The 20,512-nt window shown below is 45.3% G+C and overlaps 1 protein-coding gene across 1 annotated transcript in view; it reads right to left on the bottom strand.

The window, feature by feature from the left end:
* Positions 1 to 20,512, bottom strand: part of PLXNA4 (plexin A4) — a 488,098-nt gene that overhangs the window by 33,551 nt on the left and 434,035 nt on the right. The window contains exons 20-25 of the mRNA XM_069860812.1: positions 17,378 to 17,612; positions 16,834 to 16,976; positions 13,688 to 13,956; positions 11,171 to 11,237; positions 8,891 to 9,037; positions 1,646 to 1,805 (exon numbers count right to left, since the gene is read on the bottom strand). Coding sequence (XP_069716913.1) covers positions 1,646 to 1,805; positions 8,891 to 9,037; positions 11,171 to 11,237; positions 13,688 to 13,956; positions 16,834 to 16,976; positions 17,378 to 17,612 — 1,021 coding nt within the window. The remainder of the gene's footprint in view (positions 1 to 1,645; positions 1,806 to 8,890; positions 9,038 to 11,170; positions 11,238 to 13,687; positions 13,957 to 16,833; positions 16,977 to 17,377; positions 17,613 to 20,512) is intronic.

Below are 20,512 nucleotides of genomic sequence, written 5' to 3'. Positions count from 1 at the left end.
GTAAAATCTTCAGACTCCAATTTATCCCTTATATTTGCCACATGCGGGTAAAATTCCTGCTGCCCTCCCATTGTGGGTGCATCACTCATCCCCACAGTAGAACAAACTGCTTTCCACTCATACCCAGTCTGATTTCTGAACATAATGGGCTCTGTGGCTGCCATCCAGCACCAGACAGGTCAAGAGATCTTGTTGTAAACCCTTCTCCCCTGGACTACTGTTCCCTGGCACCCTGCCCTGCCTGCCCTCATGCTCATCTGAGCACTCACCATTCCCCTGCTGACTCACAGCAGCTCCAAAATCATCTTGGGTGCTTTCTTGATGAGGTATGTGATCTGTTCTTCATTGTTGCTGCTTTTGGCAGCTTGTTGCGTTATTCTATCTGCCTTTCATGAGCAGGAATCTTGCTGCAATTTCTGTCAGGAATCCTCTCCTCCCTTACTCATATGCGCACACATACAGACACTTAACTTTAATCCCTGACCTCTCATTCCTGCCTCCATTACTGCTGTGATCTTTTTTCTTGGCGTCAATCGATTCCTTCTCCTTTTGGTTCCTCTTCTACTTTGCAAGGTTTTATAGACTCCATCATTTCTCACTCAAGCCTCTTTCACTGAAGTTCACTGAGGGCAAATTCTGGCAGATGCAGCCACAAAATAGTCCTCAGCTCCCTACCAGACACCTCTCATGCCTTGAGAAGATTTTTTCTGCATCATTTCATAGTAGCCTCCACATGTAGTATCCCTTCTGCCTCTGGCCCCCGACTTCAGACATCTCACGCCTCCTAGAATCCTTGCTCCAGATTTTGGGCTGAAATCAATTTTGGCTTCAGAAACACCCCTGCACTGGGCTGTACAACTCCTTCTGTGCCTCAGAGCTTGACAGCAAAACTGCTTAGAAATACAAGTGAAGCTGGTGCAGCTCTTTCCACCCTCAAAGCAGAGCAATGCACGGAAGACCGAACTATTGAGGAAAAATAATATGAATACTTAAACAGAAGGACTACTCTTTCCTTAAGATCCGCAAGTCCTCTGCAGAAAGGAAGGCTCAGAGCAACATTTCCTAGCCCTGCTGTTGGTATTGATGTGCTGACAGGAGAAGGAAGCGGTCAAGTCTGAGATGGATGCAGCCCACTGAATAGATGGTGCTTCATTCCCTTTCCTGTGCCAGCACAATGAGTAATTAATACTGCTTGGCCTGTGACAATCTCAGCAAGAAGTTACATATAATCCAAACCTTCTCTATTCAGAGAAGAGCTAGGGATAAAGCTCTGCAGCCTGAACATTGCTGATAACATCACCCTGGGTATTTGGTGCTCTTTTCCCAGGGGTCTTTGGCAGAACAACAAAAACAGCCTCAATCAAGCCTTTTCAATACCCTTGTCCAAGCTGAATTCTGTGGGCAGAAAAGTAGGATAGCTACTGGTCTTTTCACATCCTCAGGGCCAAAGATATCATAAACCGGGAGCATATGAATTGATTTAACCGCCCTTTTCTGCACTCTCACCATTGCTGCTGATCTACCTTGCAGAAACACCAAAGGTACACCCAGTCTAGAGATGCGACACAGATTAAGTGTGGCTGCCTCCCATCTCCTATCTCCCCACTGCCCGGGGATAATCAGGGCCCGTTGTGCACTCACATACCCAGGTCCATATCAGCAGCTTTGGGCCGGTGGGAGCAGGGCACGTTCTTGAAGATGGCATCAAGGATCTTTTCCTTGACCTGCGTAATGGTATCACAATTCAGGATCTTCACCGGGATCTCAGGGCTGTTCACGTTGTCGGGGTTCACACAGCTCAGGACCTGAGAGAGAAGCAATGAGATCCACTGTGGATTTCACAGATAACCTGCAGCCACCCTTACACAGCCACCTTCGTGCAGATTCCTGTATCCTACAAGCCAGAGGGATCTAGGGTGCAATGAATTGGAAAATGTATACCAAGAATATTCTTTCAATGAAGGAAAACAGACATTTGGTTTCACACAGAGGGATTGCACCTACACATGCCTGTGCTGCTCTCAACCCTTTACCACTGTCTGCGTCCAGTGGATTAAAGGTAACTCAGGATTTGGCTCTCAGCTAAGTGCTGTGGGCTCCCAGATGTTGCAGCCAGTGAGTTGGGGTTGATGTGAAGGTCTTTCTGAACTTCTGTCTCATGCCACTTGTCTCTGTGAGATCCAATTACTATACCTGCAGAAACAGACCCTTATAATTGAGCTTCATCTCTTTCATATCATTGCTGCATTAATAAAAGGAAGTCCACGTGTGCCAGCTCAGCTTCTGGTGTTTTCAGTAAAAATGGTGTTTAACAAATAGTACCAGACAATGGTCATTGACACACTCTTTACATATCATAGAATCATAGGTTGGCTTGGTTGGAAAAGACCTTTGAGATCATCGAGTCCAACCATACCTGTCCACTACCAAACCATATCCCTGAGCACCTCATCTGACCATATTTTAAGTACCTCCAGGGATGGGGACTCCACCACCTCCCTGGGCAGCCTCTGCCAGTGCCTGAGAACCCTTTCAGTGAAGAATTTTTTCCTAATGTCTAATCTGAATCTTCAGACAAATATTATTAATTTGAAATGGAGGGTTTCTTAAGAAAAGAATCACGAAACAACAATAAAGACCCCTTTTGCTTCCATGTACAGAACAAGACAACTGACCCATTTCCTGGAAAGAGAATATAATTTTCCTCAGAGGCTCTGACCAAGAGCAGATACAAAGCATATGGGGTGGTGAAGGAGTGTTTAAACATCAATCTGCCCACTAACTCTTGGCTGTGCCTCTGTTGAGTATTCTGTTCTCTCCTGGGTACAGGACTGTGGAATCTATATATTTTTATAAACTTTGCACACCTTCGATCTTGGAAGGAGTGTTCAGTGATGCTCCTTGTGTTCCAATCCCACTTTTACAAGTGCAGACATGTTCATTTTAGACAAATTCCACCTTGACTGCAAATTCCCTTCTGTAGCACACGATGGCTACTGGACTCACCATCACTTTCCATCTTAACCTACTAAGACACAGTGGGATCTCGAAGTGGTTTGAAACTGGGTGAAATTGTATCAGTGTAATTATATATTGGCTCACCAGGCTCCCTTTGGTGCTGTTATGTTCGGCTAAGAGGGACTTGTGAAGATATTGCTTACAAAGAGCTCTGTGATCTTTCTGGATGAAAGGGGAGATGTAAATATGAGATACTGATTAGATCATAATGCTATTATTTATATGTCACTTCCAGGAGTATTGAAGAAGCATCAATTCAGAGAATAACAATGGCAGAGATTTACAGTTCTGTGGCATCTTTCATCTCAAAGGATCACAGAACTTCACATAAAAAGAGATGTTGCAATGTACCTGGTGTAGAGGTTATTAGTTGCCCTCCTCTCATTACACATCTGTAGGGAAATGAAACAGTGATGGCAGGCTAGGCCAGCTCTTTTGAGAGTGTTATAGGGTTCACACATAGTTCCGGAGACCAAGTTACTCTACAGGTCTCTCTCAGTGATCTGAGCTCAGCAAAGTTGGTCTGAGTTGATGCCAGTCAGAGCAAGCTCTGTGGTGTGATGCAAACACCTAAGGCTCAGTTCAGTTTCCCACATAGTTTAGTGCTATTTAAGATAATTTGGGTTACTCCACCGGGCATCTTGCTGCTGGTCCCGAAGGGTCAATATCTCCTGCAGGTGCTGACCAGCATCCACGATGCCAGTACACACGATACAACACAGATCACCTGTCTGGAGGCTGGCAATGGTGATTTGCTCTTACAACTTGATTGGTCTTGAATTTCACAGTGTGACAACTTTGGAAGGTGGCAGAAAAACTCTTGCTGGGTGAGCCATTACCATTCATGCCCTGACTGCAATAGTCTTTGCTTTCCTCTTTTCCAGTTCAGCTGGAGAAACAGAGCAGGGAAGGCACTATTTCAATGGTCTGTGCAGAGAGAGGTTTGGTTGTGGTTGCCTCAAGCATAGGTGGGGGCAGCTGGTAGTAGCTGCCAGTCCCTGGACACCAGTGTGTTCATTTCAAAGACAGTCAAGAGGCTCCTTTCAACTTTTTAGGTAATCCAATCATTGTTTATAGAAGCCAAGAGCCTTCCCAGAGCACAGTGGCTTTGATATATACGTCCCAAGCTTCGTATCAACTCTCAGTGTTTTTCAATTGTTCTCTTGTGGAACACTAAACTTTTCTGAGTACAAAGATTCAGGAGTTTAGCAGAGTGCACCTCTGTATTGTACACACTAAATAGCTGTTCTTTGGAGATTGTCATGGGTCCTATAGTAGTCATCTTTACACCACAGACTGAAAATCCCTGCTTCTTTTCAAACAGACTGAAGTTTCCAAACATAATGAGGTGTTTCCAATGGAGCAAGTTATTCTTCCCCCTTCCATGGGAATCTTCCCACCTCCCACTAGATCAGGCTGCCCAAGGTCCCATCCAACCTGGCCTTGAACACCTCCAGGAATGGGGCAGCCACAGCTCCCCTGGGGAACCTGGGCCAGTGTCTTACTACCCTCATTGTGAAGAAATTCCTCCTTATGCCTAGTCTAAATCTGCCCCTCTCAATTTATAACCTTCTATGTGAACACAATTTTTGATGTCAATTGGTGGGGAAAAGATCCCTGAGATGACCTGTGTTGTATTCCTGCATGATCAGCCAGTTAAAGGGAAGCTTAGAAATGCTGATGTCCTGAATGCACTCAATGTTACTGCTCCATCACCCACTCCACCTGCCTTTGAGTCCTGTGGGGCAGAGCTAGCAAAGTGGATGAAGAGGAGATGAGACTTCAGTGCCACTCAAGGAGATGCTGGATGTTTTTCCACTGAGAGGACATCAGCACTTGTTTCTATTTTGTCATACATTGAGGTCTGTTTCAGTATAGCATAAGGACAACACCAGTTGTGGGTTCAGCATGGAAAGATACAGGACTGGAAATCAGCAAAGTAGTAATCTCTGAGCCCTGCTTTCCCACTTGATTCTGTGTAACCTTGGGGCTTGTCTTGTCACTGGATTTGTGTTTACTGACCTTTTTCTACATCCTTGGGCCCTTTTTGTCTGCCCACCCTTCTAGCCATGAGCTGTCCTTAAGTGTATATATACACACAATGCTTAGCACAGATAAACCCTGATTTCCACTACAGATTACTGGCACTTAAATCATAAAGGCACAGCCTGTGATTACTCATGTGGGGGCCCTAGCTCTGAGTTCTCTGCAGGGTTTGAATGGTCTATCCTGAGACCAGGACATCACAACTATTTCTGCCCAGGGGACAGGTATCTTTATCTAATCCAATAGACTGGAATAAGAAAGGTCCAAGCAGCTAGCATACAGCGAGGCTTGGCACTGAGCAAGGTGGAGACAGACTCTCAGAAAGGCCAAGTATAGGAAAGCCTTTATATCTTGGTAGTGGCTTCCTCTGTGCCACCAAAATTCCCTGAAAAGCCATAAACAAAGACAACTCAAAGCATCTTTATCCATATGGAAGGTGTTGCCAGGAGAGATGATCTGATCAGGCTCTCGGCGCTGGAGCCACCGAGGTGTGCGGGGACCACGCAGAGCGTACCGCTGCTCAAGATGTACCAGGCTGCTCCCACCTACTGCCTCCAAGCATTAATTAGCCAATACTCTTGACAGCTTCCGACACACATTGAGGTCTTTGCTCCTCTGCACTATTTGTAGCAACTGAATCGAAGCTGACACTGGAGATGGATGGTCTTTCATCTCCCAGTGACAGTGGACCAGTGGCAGTAAGGAACAAGGTTTTGCATCTGGACTCTGGTTTGGCAAATGGCTTACAAGTCATGGATTCTGGCAAAGGCAGATGCTAGTCAGCAGGGATGAGATCTTCCTGTCTCTCCGAGATGGAATATTCTAGCTGGGTTTTTAATAACACTACAGACCACAGATGAGGAGCGCTGACTGCTAGTGAAAACATTAACATGAGAGGGTGTTTCTCTGAGGTATACAGCTTGGGAGAAGACCTACTGTTCAGTTGTAACACATTTATTCTAGCAAATCACATCTGTAAATGGCTTAGTTTCTACTGTACTGAAAAATCCCTTGTAAGCACAGAAATTGTTATAGACTGCAATGACCCTAGGACATTAAGGCTCCTTCCTTAGAGAATTGTAGGACCTGGTGGACAGAAAATCAGAGCTATCTGGTTTGGAAAGAAAACAGACTGAAACAATCTGAATTTATTGAATGAGGTGTATATTGTAAAATCAGTAATTCCAGATGTCTGAAAGTGCCTGGTCTTCTTTTTTCTCCCTGGACAAGTCAATTTCTTTGGATCTGCTTTTCACTCAAACCATATTTGAAACCATGACTTAAAATATTTGGTCATGATTAATGAAGGATAAAGAACAAATGTTTTCCTAAAGAAGCCCAGGCTTAGATTTCATGCAATAATGATGATAAACAGCCTATTTCAATGTGCTGCACTGCTGGAATTGTGATTTAACTCAGTCAAGCAGTCATCTAGCACTCATGGAACATGAACAACACAATGAGTTTTAGCCACCCACGCTGCAAACTCAGAATGGTGACCAGGTGTATTTGGTAAAGAGCGGGAGATGCCGAGGGAATTCCTATATTATAAATACTATATCAGTTCTTGCTTTATTTCATTATTATATAGTTTCAATAAGAGATGACAGACTGCTTAAGGAAGGTAGATGAAGGACTAAATAAAACAGAAATAAAAAGAAGCAGAAGGGAAGAATAATCCTATCCATATTCTGCTTCTTCTTAATCTCCTTCGCCGGAGCTGATCTCTGTAAATCTGCTGAGATTCCTATCGGGATATATTTGTCTGCTCTTGAGATGTAAGAGGGAGAGCTGATTAACATCAAATGACACAAAGTGAATTGAGGCGAGCTTTGTTCAGGCTGATGTATAATTACTACCCTTTGCTGGCTGCTTTATATCAAGCCTAAAAGGATCGGAAGGATTTCCTTTGGTGAAAGTGATCACTCTGCGCCTGCTATTTTTTCCCCTTTGCTCACTCTCTCCCTGGGAGATCAGGCCTCCAAATTGCTAGACAACCACACGGAAGAGAAAAGAAGCATTACATTGCTGGTTTAATGGGAAAGTCACGTTTTTCATTTGCAAAAATAAAATTGTGGTCTTATTTAAGAATAAAGTCGACCCCCTCATCAGACTTGGAATCAATCAAAGCTTGGCCCTAGAATGTCGGTAGTTACGGAGGAAAAGCAGGGATTTCTCGCATCAGCCAACCTGAGCTTAGATCTAAGGTCAAGGAACTAACATCAACTGGCCACAGCTCTCAAGTGTAGCTAAATTTAGATGAACATCCCTCAACTGAAGGCGCAAATCAAATAATCTGATAAGTTTAGAGAGTCTTCTCACCATCCTAAAATTTGGAGTTTAAGGTCGTTTGAGAACAAAGACACAAGAAATAAAGAAATTACAAGGATTGTCGAAGATTTAGAAAGTGTTTTTCATCCCACAGAGACTTAGAAGCTCAGTGGATTTAGTTTATCCAGGAAAAAGTGAAGGCCCATGAACACTTATACTAAGAAAAGATATCTAATGCTCTTCAACTGATGCTCTTCGATCAAGAGGAAAAAGGATGCAATCTCAGAGTGGGAATCAAAGCTGGGCGTATGCAATGTAGGTCTTTCACCATGCAGACAAGTACATGTTGAAGCAATTGACTCAGCGACAGGGATTAACTTTCTTTCCCTTGAAATCTTTAAATCAAGTTTAGTTTTCTTTGACTTGTGTTTGCTAGAGTGGAATGGCTGAATCAGTACTAAAGATCTAACAGGTTTCTCCATTCTGTGCCTTTTGCATACTCCTTGATGCTGAAGGTTTCACTGGGGAAACAGATTTATTTATTTTTTTTATTCTTGTGAGGATTATTCTAGAGAAGATTCTTGCAATACAGCCTCATGAAAAACTATTTATGCTGTCACTTGCAGAAGGGCTTTGCACTGAGGCATCACCTCAAGGTCTCAGGATGGCTCTGGGCTTGCCATTCCCTGAGCTGGGTGTCCCTGTGACAACAAGTGTCCCATGGCCAAGGGCCTTGTGCCCAACTAGCCTGAGTTCAGTGCTGGGGACATCCCACATGGCTAAGGGCCAACACCCTGGGTAGACACTGCCCAGCAAGAAGCAACCCTTTGTGTGCCCAGACTTGGTGCTGGCCAGCCCTGTGGTTGGTGCTGAGGATCAGGAAAGAGGGAGCAGATGATGGGGAGAGAAGGGACCAGAATACTCCCAGGTGGTGCCAAGAGTACGGAGGAGGAAATCTCCATCACAATCCTGCCAGGGAAAAGTTCAGGGTGGTGACAACTTGCAGTGACGACCACACCTTTGTGCTATGGGAAGACTGTTACCTTTGACTTGCAACTCAGAGAGATGTTGTAAGGGTGGATATCACTCCAGGGAAAAGGGGTAAATATTAGAAAGTATTTTGTGTAACAGAACAGAATAAATGGCCTGTATCTATTGTCTTCACATCCACAGGTGTATTTGTGACACGAGGTGCCTGCTTGTCTTCCAGTGCTCCTGGACCTCACCTAATCCAAGCAATGGCATTGTCAGCCTACCCTGCAATGAATGCAGATGCTTTCAGAGAATAGGCAATACCTTTAAGGATCTGGAGATGCTCTGAGCATGGGGAAAGAACCTGTAAGAAACTGTAAACATGCTTTGCAAGCAGATGCTTCAGTCACAAACCTTGTTATGTTAGAGGCTGCAACTAGTTAGTCTTCAGCAAGGTTACCGTGCTGGGCTGCAAGAATAAATTGTTCCAGTGAGTCAGCATGCCCCTCAGTGTCTTCTCTAAACTCCTTTTTGCTAGAAGAGGTTGGACAAGCCTATAGGAAAGTGTGTTCAGTGCACTCACCAATGTCTTGTAATCAATCTGCTGCCGGATAAGCTTGTCCTCACTCAGTGAGTATCGGGCCTCCCCAGTGATTGAGTCGATGGGACCCTTTTCCATCTGCTGCTTGATGGCACAAAAAAGGGAGAAGAGAGGTTCACCAGCGCACTCCTGCAGGGATGAGAGAAAACCATGAGCCGAAACAGGAGGAGCAGATGTGAGAACCCAACATACATAACATTTCAATGACTGCTACAGTTTGCCAACCCTGACCACTAAAGAATGATGCATCAGTGGGAATCAGTTTATTCAATAAAGCCTATGAACAGAGGTGACCCTCCACGTGCAATCAGCCCTCTTGAGTGTCCTGTCACGGAACAAAGGTGCCAGTACTTTCTGGCAATATTTAGGCTAGCAGAACCTTGTAGGACATGTTCAAGGGGTGGCCACCAGCCCGGAACTTTACGCTGGACCAGGTGATGGGATGGATCCCAGAAGACCTAGTGAGAGGTCTGACAGGGAGATGGACTGAGTGTCCTGAGTGTCTTAGCAGAGTCCACACTCTCCCTAAGCACTCTCATACTGGAGGCAAAGAAGATTTCTTAGGCAGCAGCTGCTCTGTGATCCCGGGGAGATGCACCCCTGGATATGTATGGTTACATCGATGATGTCAAATGCGTGGAGCACAGCACAGGACAGCAATGAGCAGCCCACAGGCACAGCCAGCAAAGCACATCTCTCCCTAATTTTTCCTTTCAAACATTCGCATTAATTGCACTCCTTTTCCCACACTTTTCCTAGCCTCTCCTCCCTTGCTGCCCTCCCTCTGCGCATTTGCCGCCATGCATCCCTCTTTGTGCTTTCTTCTATTACCTCCCTTCCCCTTCATCTCTCCATCCTTCCTCCCCTCCTCCCCACCTTGCCCTCTCCTCTTGCAGTGTGTCCCATCTCAATGAGCGAGGTCATTTTCTTCTGGTGTAAATCCCAGAAAAAACAAGTTAATAATATGAAGCAAAGTGGTCCCTTTCTCAGTTCCTACACCTGTCTCCCACTTAATTAGCTTATCTGCCAGCAGCATATTGCTTCTTTGTGCCTGTCTCTTGCCCTTATCAGGCCTCAGTTCAGGCTAAGGCAAGAAGACAAGTAGCTGAGTGGGGGGAAAAAAGCCTATTATAAAGGCAGCGCTTTAGAGAGTCACCTCCTTATATCCTTTCCTTTCAGCTGAAAGCAGGAATCTGATACTGAAGTCACTGAAATTACCTTCCAGGGACCTTCAAAACTTTCCCATGTGTTCATCCTTGGACAGATTGTGCCTGGGGAAGGCTTGGGGGAATGAGAGTGATTTGTAAAGCCTTGAATTGCCAGGCAGAGGGTGGCTTTACTGTCCAAAGGGGGCTATAAGTTGTAGGTATGGCTTATAAGTGCACTGGGAGTCAGGGAGAGGTGCAGAGACCAGCTCCTTCCAAAACGGCTGACCCTGAGTTTGTTGCCTTAGCAATTAGCATGCCTGAAGCTCCGTGTGGTCTCCAAGAGGAAACTTCCATCACCCAGCGGTCAGTGGCAGGTCTCAGAGGCTGAAAGCCTCTTTCTTTTTCTCCACCCACCACCCCAAGGAAGTCCTCCAGAAGGAATGAGAGGGTCTTTTCACTCTTTTGCTGATGAGCATCCAGGCAGTGCTATCTCCCACTGGGATACAAAGCAGCAACGGCCTCAGCCCCTGCTGAGCTTTGGATGCAGCAGTCAGGTTTATATGGTTTATTGTATCTGACCTTCTGGACTCTGTCTATGGCCATGCCCAGGGCAGGCTTGACGCAGACTTAGGACAAGAAAAGCTTGGGTCTGACCTTATATTTAACTAAGTAGGGATCTGGTTATGGTGTGGGTAAAGCAGGTTAAGTATGATGGAGGCACTGGACCCAAGTCCTGCATCTGTACTGGTATGGTAGGAGATGTCTGGTTACTATACAGTGAAAATCTGGGTCACCACATGATGGAGATCTGAGTCTACTAGTAAAAGGAGAGCAATTTCAATATTGATCCCCACTAGGCTCTGAAATCCTTCATGCTCTGATCCTTAGATCCCACCTCTATACAGGAATAGGACCAACAGGTTGCCTCTCTAACAAACTGTCCCTCTTTGTTCTCCATGAATCAGAAAACAGCTCCTCTCCAATTAGGCAGTGAGCTCTCTCCTGAGAATAAAAACCTTTTCCTTTTTACCTGGGAAATTTTTGCCTCAACCAAACCTTGTCAAGAAGAAATGCATTAAAGGAGCTGCTCATCCAGGCATGTCACTCCTCTTACCTTGAGGAACTTGTACAGAAGGAAGGTGAACCAGTTGGTGAGCATTTTCTCAGCTACAGATTCTGTCCTAGAATCAGCCCAGGAGAAAAATAAATTGCAAAAGAGTTAGTTATGCCAGTCATTTCAAAGGGATACTCAAAAGATTAGTTCTGTCCATCTTACTACCCAGATATCTGAGCCTCATCAAAAGCCTGGTTTGACACCATCAGGATTAAGCATGTTCTAGGCTCTCTGGTTTAGCTTTGGATTTAGGACACCTTCAGGCAAACCCTTACTGCCCTGTTGATTCTCCTCTGACTAAGGAAGTCCCCATATCTCTGTTTCCCTCTTTCTTCCCCGGTGAAATTGTGATGACAACATTTGAAGGAACCTTCTCAGGGGAGTTCAGGAAGGATAGATAGATCATATGTGAGGAGCTCAGAGTAGGGAACATGACAAGTTGCTTAAATGCTTAAGAAAGACAAATCTAAATCACCATAGAATAGTTATCTGCCACTAATTATTTCCCTGCTGTCTCAGAATGATTATGCTCCTCATACGTCAAGGTGGTATATTCCCAGTGCTCACCCCATTGCGCTTGAATATTCTGTCCTCGACCAGGCAAAAACACATCTCAGTTCTTCAGGGTGAAATTTTCCTACAGAAGGACAGACTCAGACCTGTAAATAGGGTTTGGACACCAGGAGCACAGGGTAAACCTGTGTTGGCTTCAGCACATGCACTGGTGTTGCTTGAGAAGAAAGCAAGAGTCCCTGTATGGATTAATTAAAGTTGATTGTCCTTATCCTGGCTGCCATCAAAGCCATCCAGAGGTTCTTACTTAGAGCCGCAGCTTTCTTTTTATGTTCCCTAGACTGCAACATAAAGTTGATCTTGCTACCTCTGGAACACGGGACTTGCAAGGGGAAGGTTTTACATACTTGGAGCTGTATGTTTGGACCCAGGCAGTGGTTCTCTTGCCTGCAACCAGAGAAAGAGGTGCTATGGTCCCAGTTCATAGTGGGTGTGCCTTCTTTGTTCATTGGCTCTCCTTCCAGAGGCCACATTTCATTTCCAACAGAGAGGGTTAGAGTTAGAAAAGAGGGAAAACGGGATGCTAGGGACAAGATAGGAATGAACGGTCAGGGAAGATAAAGAGATTGAGAAAGGGGAAGAAAAAGGAGAAAATGAAAAGAGGAGACAGTTGGAAGGAGGCCGTGCCATTCGACATCAGAGAAGAGCTGCAGAGAGGAAGCTTGGGGCCAGCTAGAGTGAAGTCACCAGTTCAGGCTGGAGGGCTTGAATCACATCAGGGAGTCAAGTGACACCAAAGAAAAGTCCAGACTCAGCCCCTGGCTTTGCCACTCTGAATGCCAGGAAGTGCCTTCTCCTCCTTTTTTTTTTTGCTGGCTATCCAAAACAAGCTTTATACCAGATTAAAACCCTCCCAGCAAGCAACACAGATCTCTCTGCTGCCTCAGCTGTCCTTCACAATCAGCTGAGGGCTCCTCAAAGTTGACTTTGAGCAGTGGCAAAGGCTATTCATCTCCACTAGACTCCCTTCAATTTTACTCAAGGCCCCAGCTTGAAGCAGAAGGGTTGGTTCAGTCCATGAAAAGGGGATGAATATGATCCTAGGGGAGAAGAGGCAGCATTTCCTTAGGCAGGGAAAACACATTAATTACAAAGCAGAGGATTTCTAATTTGAAGGTTTCCATACAACCCCAGTGGTTAAAACTTTGTCCTGGCCAAGAAGCACCAGCCCAAACTTTCGCCTTATAGGAAATCAGTTCTGTTGCCCTGCTCAGCTCTGCTACTGGATTCAACACTCTCTCAGCTTCATTGCTCAGGGAGAGACTGAAAATCTCACAATGCAGCTGAAGAAGACTCTCCGCATGTCCATAGTTAACTTATGAACAAGAAACACAGCACAGCAGTCGACATCCCAGGTAGGAGAATGGAGCGGCTAATTTACCAGGGATAAAACACAACTTATTCTACATGGCATATTCGTAAGTCTTCGACAATGCCATTGGAGTTGCCAGGTTAAAAGGAAATGTAAGCATGAATGAATGTCTTAAGAACACAAAGAGCCCAAAATATTGATTAGGAGGCATGGGCTCTTGCTGCCCTTATGAAGCTTTCTGGAAGATCCACATTAAAATCCAGAGGTAGTTCAGTTCTGTAGCTCTGAATCATTGACTGTTTTGGTTAGGGAGTAGGTGGAGCATGATCTACAGCCATAGTTGCTGAAAGGAATTCTCTGTCAAAAAGTCTTAAATGAGCAGAAAACCAGAGCAATTCAGTCTTCATTCAGCTCTACTTGCCTTTTTCACCCCTCTCTGCAAACAACTTCATGCCAGCCCTACAGGGTTACATAAACTCTGTCTGTACAACCTCCTGATTTCACAGCCTGCTGCAGAAACAAAAAAATCAAGCTCATTTTCCCCTTTCCTCTATAGGTGACTAGCATGCTTATGCTAGACAGTAGGGTACTGGTTGCCCAGACCAGCTCACTCCAGCCCCAGGCGTACTTACCTCCGGAGCAGCAACTTAGGGTGATTCTTGCTCTCCAGATTCTTGTCTATGAGGTCAGCCAAGAGCTGTTTGAGGACATCAGTAGCATACTCCAGCTTGCTCTGCAGCACCGTCATGATTAGTGAGGCCACATTGCCACGGTCCCGCATAGAGAAGCTGCGCTGGGACTCCAGCGTTCGAATGAAGGACAGCAGGAAAACCTTGTTGTTGATGAGCTGGGCAAAGAGCTTCAGACCCTTCTCCACCCGTTCCTGTCTATAACCAGGGACCTGTACAAGAAGAAAGGGAATTTACACCTTTCAGTCACTGCCTGCTGGGAGACCTCTTCCAAAGGGTCACACTCTCTCTGTCCTCATCCATCCAGCTCCTCTAACCATACTCTGTAACATCAAGTAGAAGTCAGTTCTGAGTCAGGGAAAAAGGAAAAGTTGCTTCAAACAGCAGAAACAATTTAAAAAAAAAAGTCTGTCATCTAGCAGGCATGTGTGTCCTTCTTTCTGCATTAGAGGATGGTCCAATAAAAAGGAAGAAACTCCAAATATCACCTGATGATTAGGATGCCTGAGAGACCTCCTAGCCACAGCCCAGTGATTACTTTCCAATCCTTTGTTTCCCACAATGAATAGTACATCAAAAAGAGATTGCTAATGCCTGGATGTACTATACCATGCTGGATTTTTATTGTAGTCAGACTAAAGTCTCAGTCTATGTCCACCAAGCACCTCTTTTTAATCCCTGAAAAAAAAAACTGCTTACCTACATTTGGGGTTCAGCTTTAAGAAGCTGAATTCAAGAAATTGAATGGGCAAGAGAGAACAGGGTCATGTTTTGAGGAGATTGAGAGATGCAGTTAGACAGTAGCTGAGATGGTGAGCATACAGCTGGACCTTGATTTGAAGAACATGGTAGATGAAGGTGTGAGAGGACACCCTGAGTTGGGACCCGTCTTAGAGGTCCGACTGCAGTAGGACCTCACCTTTTGGACCTCACCACTACACCTTGGGCTCCACAGTCTACAGTGGGCTTTACCCTTTCTGGTCCTCCACGCTCAAGATGAAAATGAAACCTACATTGAGAACACCAAACTCATTCTGAAGCTGTTCCAGCCTTTATAAAAGCTTCCCTGGGAGCTGAAGGGTCTCAACATCAAGCAATACATCACTGAGGCATGTATGCTTAATAACCAGCCACATTTGTCCCTTTAATACAGAACAGGTTGGCATGCTTAAACAATCAAGTAATGCAGGGCCCCTTAAAGAGTCGTTACTTTTTCAATTTGGAAATTAAAGCTCTTAACTCTTTTTGCATACAGCAAATCAATTACTTAGTAAATAGATTGAGACAACCAACCAACCACTACCACCCAATCTGCCAATAATTATTTTTAACTCACTTGCTTGAACATTTAATATTGTCTGTCCCCAGGTTATTATGGAGAAATAATAGTAAAAAAAATAGCTAGTCAAGTATTTTATACTGCATCTGGAGCAGTTAATTAGCAAATGATCTGAAAATACATAAGACCTGCTCACTGTGAGATCCATGCTGAAGCCTTTTCCAATAAATAGCAACTCCTTCTAGGCGGTACAGGTAAGGGAGCAGAATGGGAACTGCCTTCCCTGACATGCTGGTAGCCAAAGATGTTGGTACTGAAAGAATTGTTGAAGCTTTATAGAGGATTAAAGGGAAAAAATAAAAACAAACCCAAGATGAATGAAATGAAAGGAAGACGAGATCAAAGGTGGCAGACTGAAACATTAGCTCTGTGTCTCTCTGTATGTATCTGCATATGGGAGCATCCTTGCTAAAGCCTCTACAGGGGTCAGATGCGATTTTCTGATCAGCTGGCTGAAGTTCATGAAGTAGGGATTGTAATTGGCTGTGGGTATGACGCAACTGCTTGAATCTGTGTATAGATGTGTGAGAGAGATTCATCACCCCTTGACTCTTGTGCTCATTTGTTGAAGCTGCTGAGCTGGTCTTCCTGAGGGAAAGCAGCTCAAGGCCACTCTGCTTGCACTCCAAAGGTGAATACCTGCAGTAATCAGTGTGTAACTCAGCCTCCTACCCAATCCCGCCAGTCCTCGTTGCTTACAGACCAGTTCTTTCCATATAGTTTGATGAATTTTGACTCTCTCGAAGGGAAGGAGCAAAGACAACCAGGCACCTCTGATTACACAGTCAGCCAAGCATGGCATTGCTTGCGCCAGCTCCTGTTCCTCCTCTCTGCCAACTAACCACAGGTCTGGGCTTTAGCAATCTCACCAGTCTATGCCAGAGCCTCTCTGAAGCTGAGAACTTGGCAAAGACTCTGCAGAGAGCACAGCCAATGACCTCTCTGGCCTTGGCCATGGTCTATCCCTTGCTTCTCTGGCGCAGGTATCCCTAGAGCAGAACCTGTCCATCTGCCAAAGCCTGAAGGAATTTCGCAGCATGGGCAGACCTCACCCAGGGTCTCCTCAAACTCATTGTCACCATTGAGGTAACACAGGCTGTACACAGACTCCAGCAGTGCTGGGCAAATTCTCACTGTCCTCCCATCACAGTGTTCTGGAGAGCTGGGGCAGAGGAGGCAGATGTGGGCAGGGTGTGAGCAGACTGATGCCGTGGTTTTCTAATTTCCCTGCAACCGCAAAGCAAGGCAGAAGTGAAACTCCTTCAGTGACCACAGGTAGTTTCTATAGGTGTTACTGGGGAAAAAAAAAAAAAAGGCTTCTCTGTAGTGTGAGTGTTGTGCAAACTGGAGTGACACAGGCAGTTGTCATAGCATCATAGAATAACCAGGTTGGAAGAGACCCACTGGATCATCGAGTCCAACCATTAATGCTGCTCTGCGATTGATTTCTTCTTGGCCCCTGCACATCTGTAACTAATAAATCCTACCTGAAAAACAAACCCCCAGTGAAGACTAAGGAGGAGCCTAATACAGTAGGCATAATGCATGTAGATCTATGAGACTCTTCCAAATAGATGAGTAGTCAAACAGAATTTAACATCCAGGATAGCAGCAATCATCTTCCTCTTTCAACCTGGATTTTTAACGAGGCACAGCACAGTGAGCCATCACATCCCCACCACTGACACAACATCTCTTGGATTCAGGAAGGCGTGGGAGGAGCCAGAAGCAGCAGATGTTGATTACTGACCTCCAGATCCCTCAGGACTGGATGATCTTCAATGCCAGGGAAAAGCACCCTCATGGTATAGGTTCGGTAATCGAGGAAAGGGATCCCAGCTCCATCCAGATCACTTGTCAGCTCATGAATATCTGTCTGTAGCTCTGCAAATGCTGGCACAAAAAAGGAATGATTCATATATCAATGACAGCCCACATCTCTATCACTGTGATAGGAAAAGCCCTCATTCCATGTACATGAGGCTAAGGTTTAAGTGGAGAAGTAACATGTGGAAAGGAAGATGATGGACAAAAGCAGTTTCACCTCTCCTACATCACAGCCTTTCCCCAGGAACATATGCCAAGGTGCTCTCTGGACTGTGAGTTAACAACTTGGACGGGGTGGAGGAATGCTGGATTTAGGCAAAACAGGCAAAATCAGATTAGATCCAGGCTTAAGCCAGACAGGGTTCATTATTCCTGTTCCTTGGTGATATTCTGGCTCAAAATTTTGTGGCTGGATCTCTCCCTTCTACCAGCACAGACACAGTGTCAGCCTTCCTTCCTCATCCTACCTTCTTTGCACTCCAGTGCCACCCTAGACTCCAGGTTGTCCATCTGCATCTGCAGACGCTTGAGGGTGAGGTCGCTTTCTCTGGATTTGCGCTTGTATGCAATCAACACAGCCACGATGAAGATGATGAGCAGGCCACCAGCCACTGCAATGCTGACGATAGCTGGCAAACTGAGAGGGCTGTCAGGAGAGATGTAGACCATCCCTGGGGAGAACTCCATCCCTCCTACACGAGCCTAGAGGGAAGGCAGGGAAAAGTTGCATTGAAATTGCTGAACAAGCAGGAACACATTAAAATTCCATCAACCTCCCAACCAAGGCTGAATGACAACCTCCTCTTCCCTCCCAAGTTAAAAAAGGCACTTGGACAGAGAACAGTTAAAATCCATCTAAAATGTCATATAAAAGCACCTCTATTGGTAGATTAAACACAGATCCAACCAACAAAGGACTTCTAATGAGACAAATCTTGCTAGTCCCAATGCTACAAAGCAGTTTGAGGTTCATTCTGTGGTTTCTATTCGCTGCCCCAAAAGTCTATGTTGTGCTGGACTGCCCTGATGACACTTAAACCCAAAATGCACACAGGACACACAGCTCATGCTTATGGTCTGATAGGTACTAAGCTCATAATGAGACAGGGGACATCTGACCCAGACAGCTGGCATAGCAGCAGTCAGAACAGTGGGCATGTAAAAATCAGCATCACAATTTGCTTTTCTTCACATGGAGAAAAGTGTATCTGGAAGCCACTGGGATAGGGAAAAAATCCATAAACCCAAAGAGCCTGGCCCGTGCTTGTTACAGGCACTCTCCTAGCTACACATTGGCCGGGTGACCGGGGAAGCTCACCAGTAGGACAGGGAGCTGAACACAGCTTTCTGCTCTCCATGCACTCCCAGAGGCTTGAAGGGCTGCTGCCAGCCTCTGGAACAAGCTGCTCTGTGAGGACCTTGCTTTTAACAGCCAGAAAGAAAGGCTGCACATAATACTGCTGCAAGCCCAACAAAATGCCCTGCTGAAGCAAGTCTGTTAGAAGCCCATTTTTACCACACAAATGCCTCTTCCAGCAGTAATCCCACAGGCCACTGCTTGCCTGAGGCTACTACAAGTTTGTTCAAGTCTATTTGTAGAGTAGGATAAATTTGAGTGGCAAGGGGAGAAGCACTGCTGGCTATCTTGAAGTATAAAAAGGAGGCTTCTCGGACTGTATTATGGTAGGGGAACACTGATTATAGAACAACATGAACCTAGGAATTTGCCATGCAAAGAGCTTGAAGGATCACAGCCTGGTGATCAGCCCCATCACTTCACCTGAGATGAGCTTCGTCACAGAAAGGCTCAGCAGGTCCTGCAAAATGTACAAGATCTTGCAGCTAGGAAGAAATGCGGCCAAGACTCCAGGGCTACATGCTTCCCCCTCTGCTGCTGGGACCATTGCAGCATGTAATTGAACCTTTTTCTTCCTCCTTCCAAGGAGCTCTCCTTCACTTCCCCAGCTGCCACAGCCGCTAGTGAAAACGTCCCCCACATCCCAGTCTGGTGTCCTTCATCCCACTGGCTCTCAGTTAATCAGTCTGCCTCCAGCCTGCCTGCATACACTTTAATCCCAGGGCTCCCACACCTCAGCTCAGGCACCTACTCAGGTTTCCTCTTTAGGTTACAGAGGGAAGAAACTGGCCCAAGGAAGGAGGGTTGGAGCCCAAGGAAGAGACTACAGAGCAGAGAGTCACGAATTAATGAAAAGTTTTCCAACTACTTTTGCCCCTCACCACGACAGCCCTTGCTGTGTACATGAACCTCTATGCCCCACCAATTCCTAGAAATTATTCTAGTCCCAGTAATAACCCCTGAGAAGATGTCTGATTTGCTCTAGCATCAACTTTAGGCTGCTTGTCAGTGGGTCCTGGCTAAAGCCACCTAACTTTAACATTTAGGTCTTGGAAAGGACAAAAATGAATGTCTGGAAATATCTAATTTCCATCCCCAAGGTCCTCATGTGCCGCTTTGAGATGGGTTCTAGAAAGATCACAGCATCCACACTGAGAAATGAAACCAAATCTCTGACCAGGTAATAGAGTTTCAAGATGACCATTCCTGTGGAACGACATTGATGACTTGTAGAGCACCTTCAGTGGCCAAGGGACAATCTAGCACCCATGTAAGTTGAGGATGCATCAGTAACTACTTTTCCCACCTATTCTAAGATACAAGGTCCAATGTATTTATAACGTCTCTGAAGGCCAGAGTTTTGGTACTGGTAAGTAGCATGCTCACCTGAGAAGATGAACTGCCAAGCTCACATGATAATCTGTTGACTGAAAGTTATTGCCCTAGACCATTGTTCCAAGTCCTCCCAGCAAAATTTGCTCATCAGTATGCACAATTTCCTCTCTGTCACGCTGGATCAATAAATATATTCATTATATTTCATTTTCTGTTTCCGACAGTGACCATTTTACTCCAAGTCTTGCAGTCAGATGAGTCCATTCAAGAAGTATCAGACTAGAATCAAACAACCCTGTCCCAATACCCAGTGCAGGTCTGTCTTCAAAGCTCACAGAACAGCCCATCTCCATGGGTGGCACTCCTCTCACCAAACATCCAACATGCACATCTGAGTTAGACATTACAGAATGCTTTCAGAGTCAATACAGAGAAAAAGCACTTTCAGAATGTGATTTATGTGAGCTGCTTTTGACACCTGCTTTGACATTACGACGAGACATTTTATTCAATGGAAGTTCCCACTCTCCGTTAGCTACAAGGGGATCTAGACTCCTAGAGGTAGGTCTCAAACAAAATTAGCCCCCGTGCATTCTTCTCTAAAGCTGGTTTCAACACTGGGAAGATCTCACAGTCTATGAATCAAACTGCCATGATCTGAGGGAATTTGTCTCTTGAAGAAGAAAACCTGCAATGCTGCAGTACTATTATAAGCATTTAAAAGAAAAACAAGCAAATATCATATATAGCCCTACTTTATTTCTTGGGCCACTAAATGTTTTTGAAGGAAGCTATTTATACGTTCTGGAAGACTGAACATGAGCTCTCCATATTATGAAAAACAAAAGTTTGGCCACCAGTAAGCCTAGTAACCATTGTTTTGTTCCAAATGACACTATGACCAAGCCCA

This window comes from Phaenicophaeus curvirostris, chromosome 1 (genome assembly GCF_032191515.1).
Source record: "Phaenicophaeus curvirostris isolate KB17595 chromosome 1, BPBGC_Pcur_1.0, whole genome shotgun sequence".
In the NCBI taxonomy this organism is placed as follows: Eukaryota; Metazoa; Chordata; class Aves; order Cuculiformes; family Cuculidae; genus Phaenicophaeus; species Phaenicophaeus curvirostris.
The sequence above is the reverse complement of the archived record's forward strand: the minus strand, read 5'-3'. Positions and strand labels throughout refer to the sequence as shown.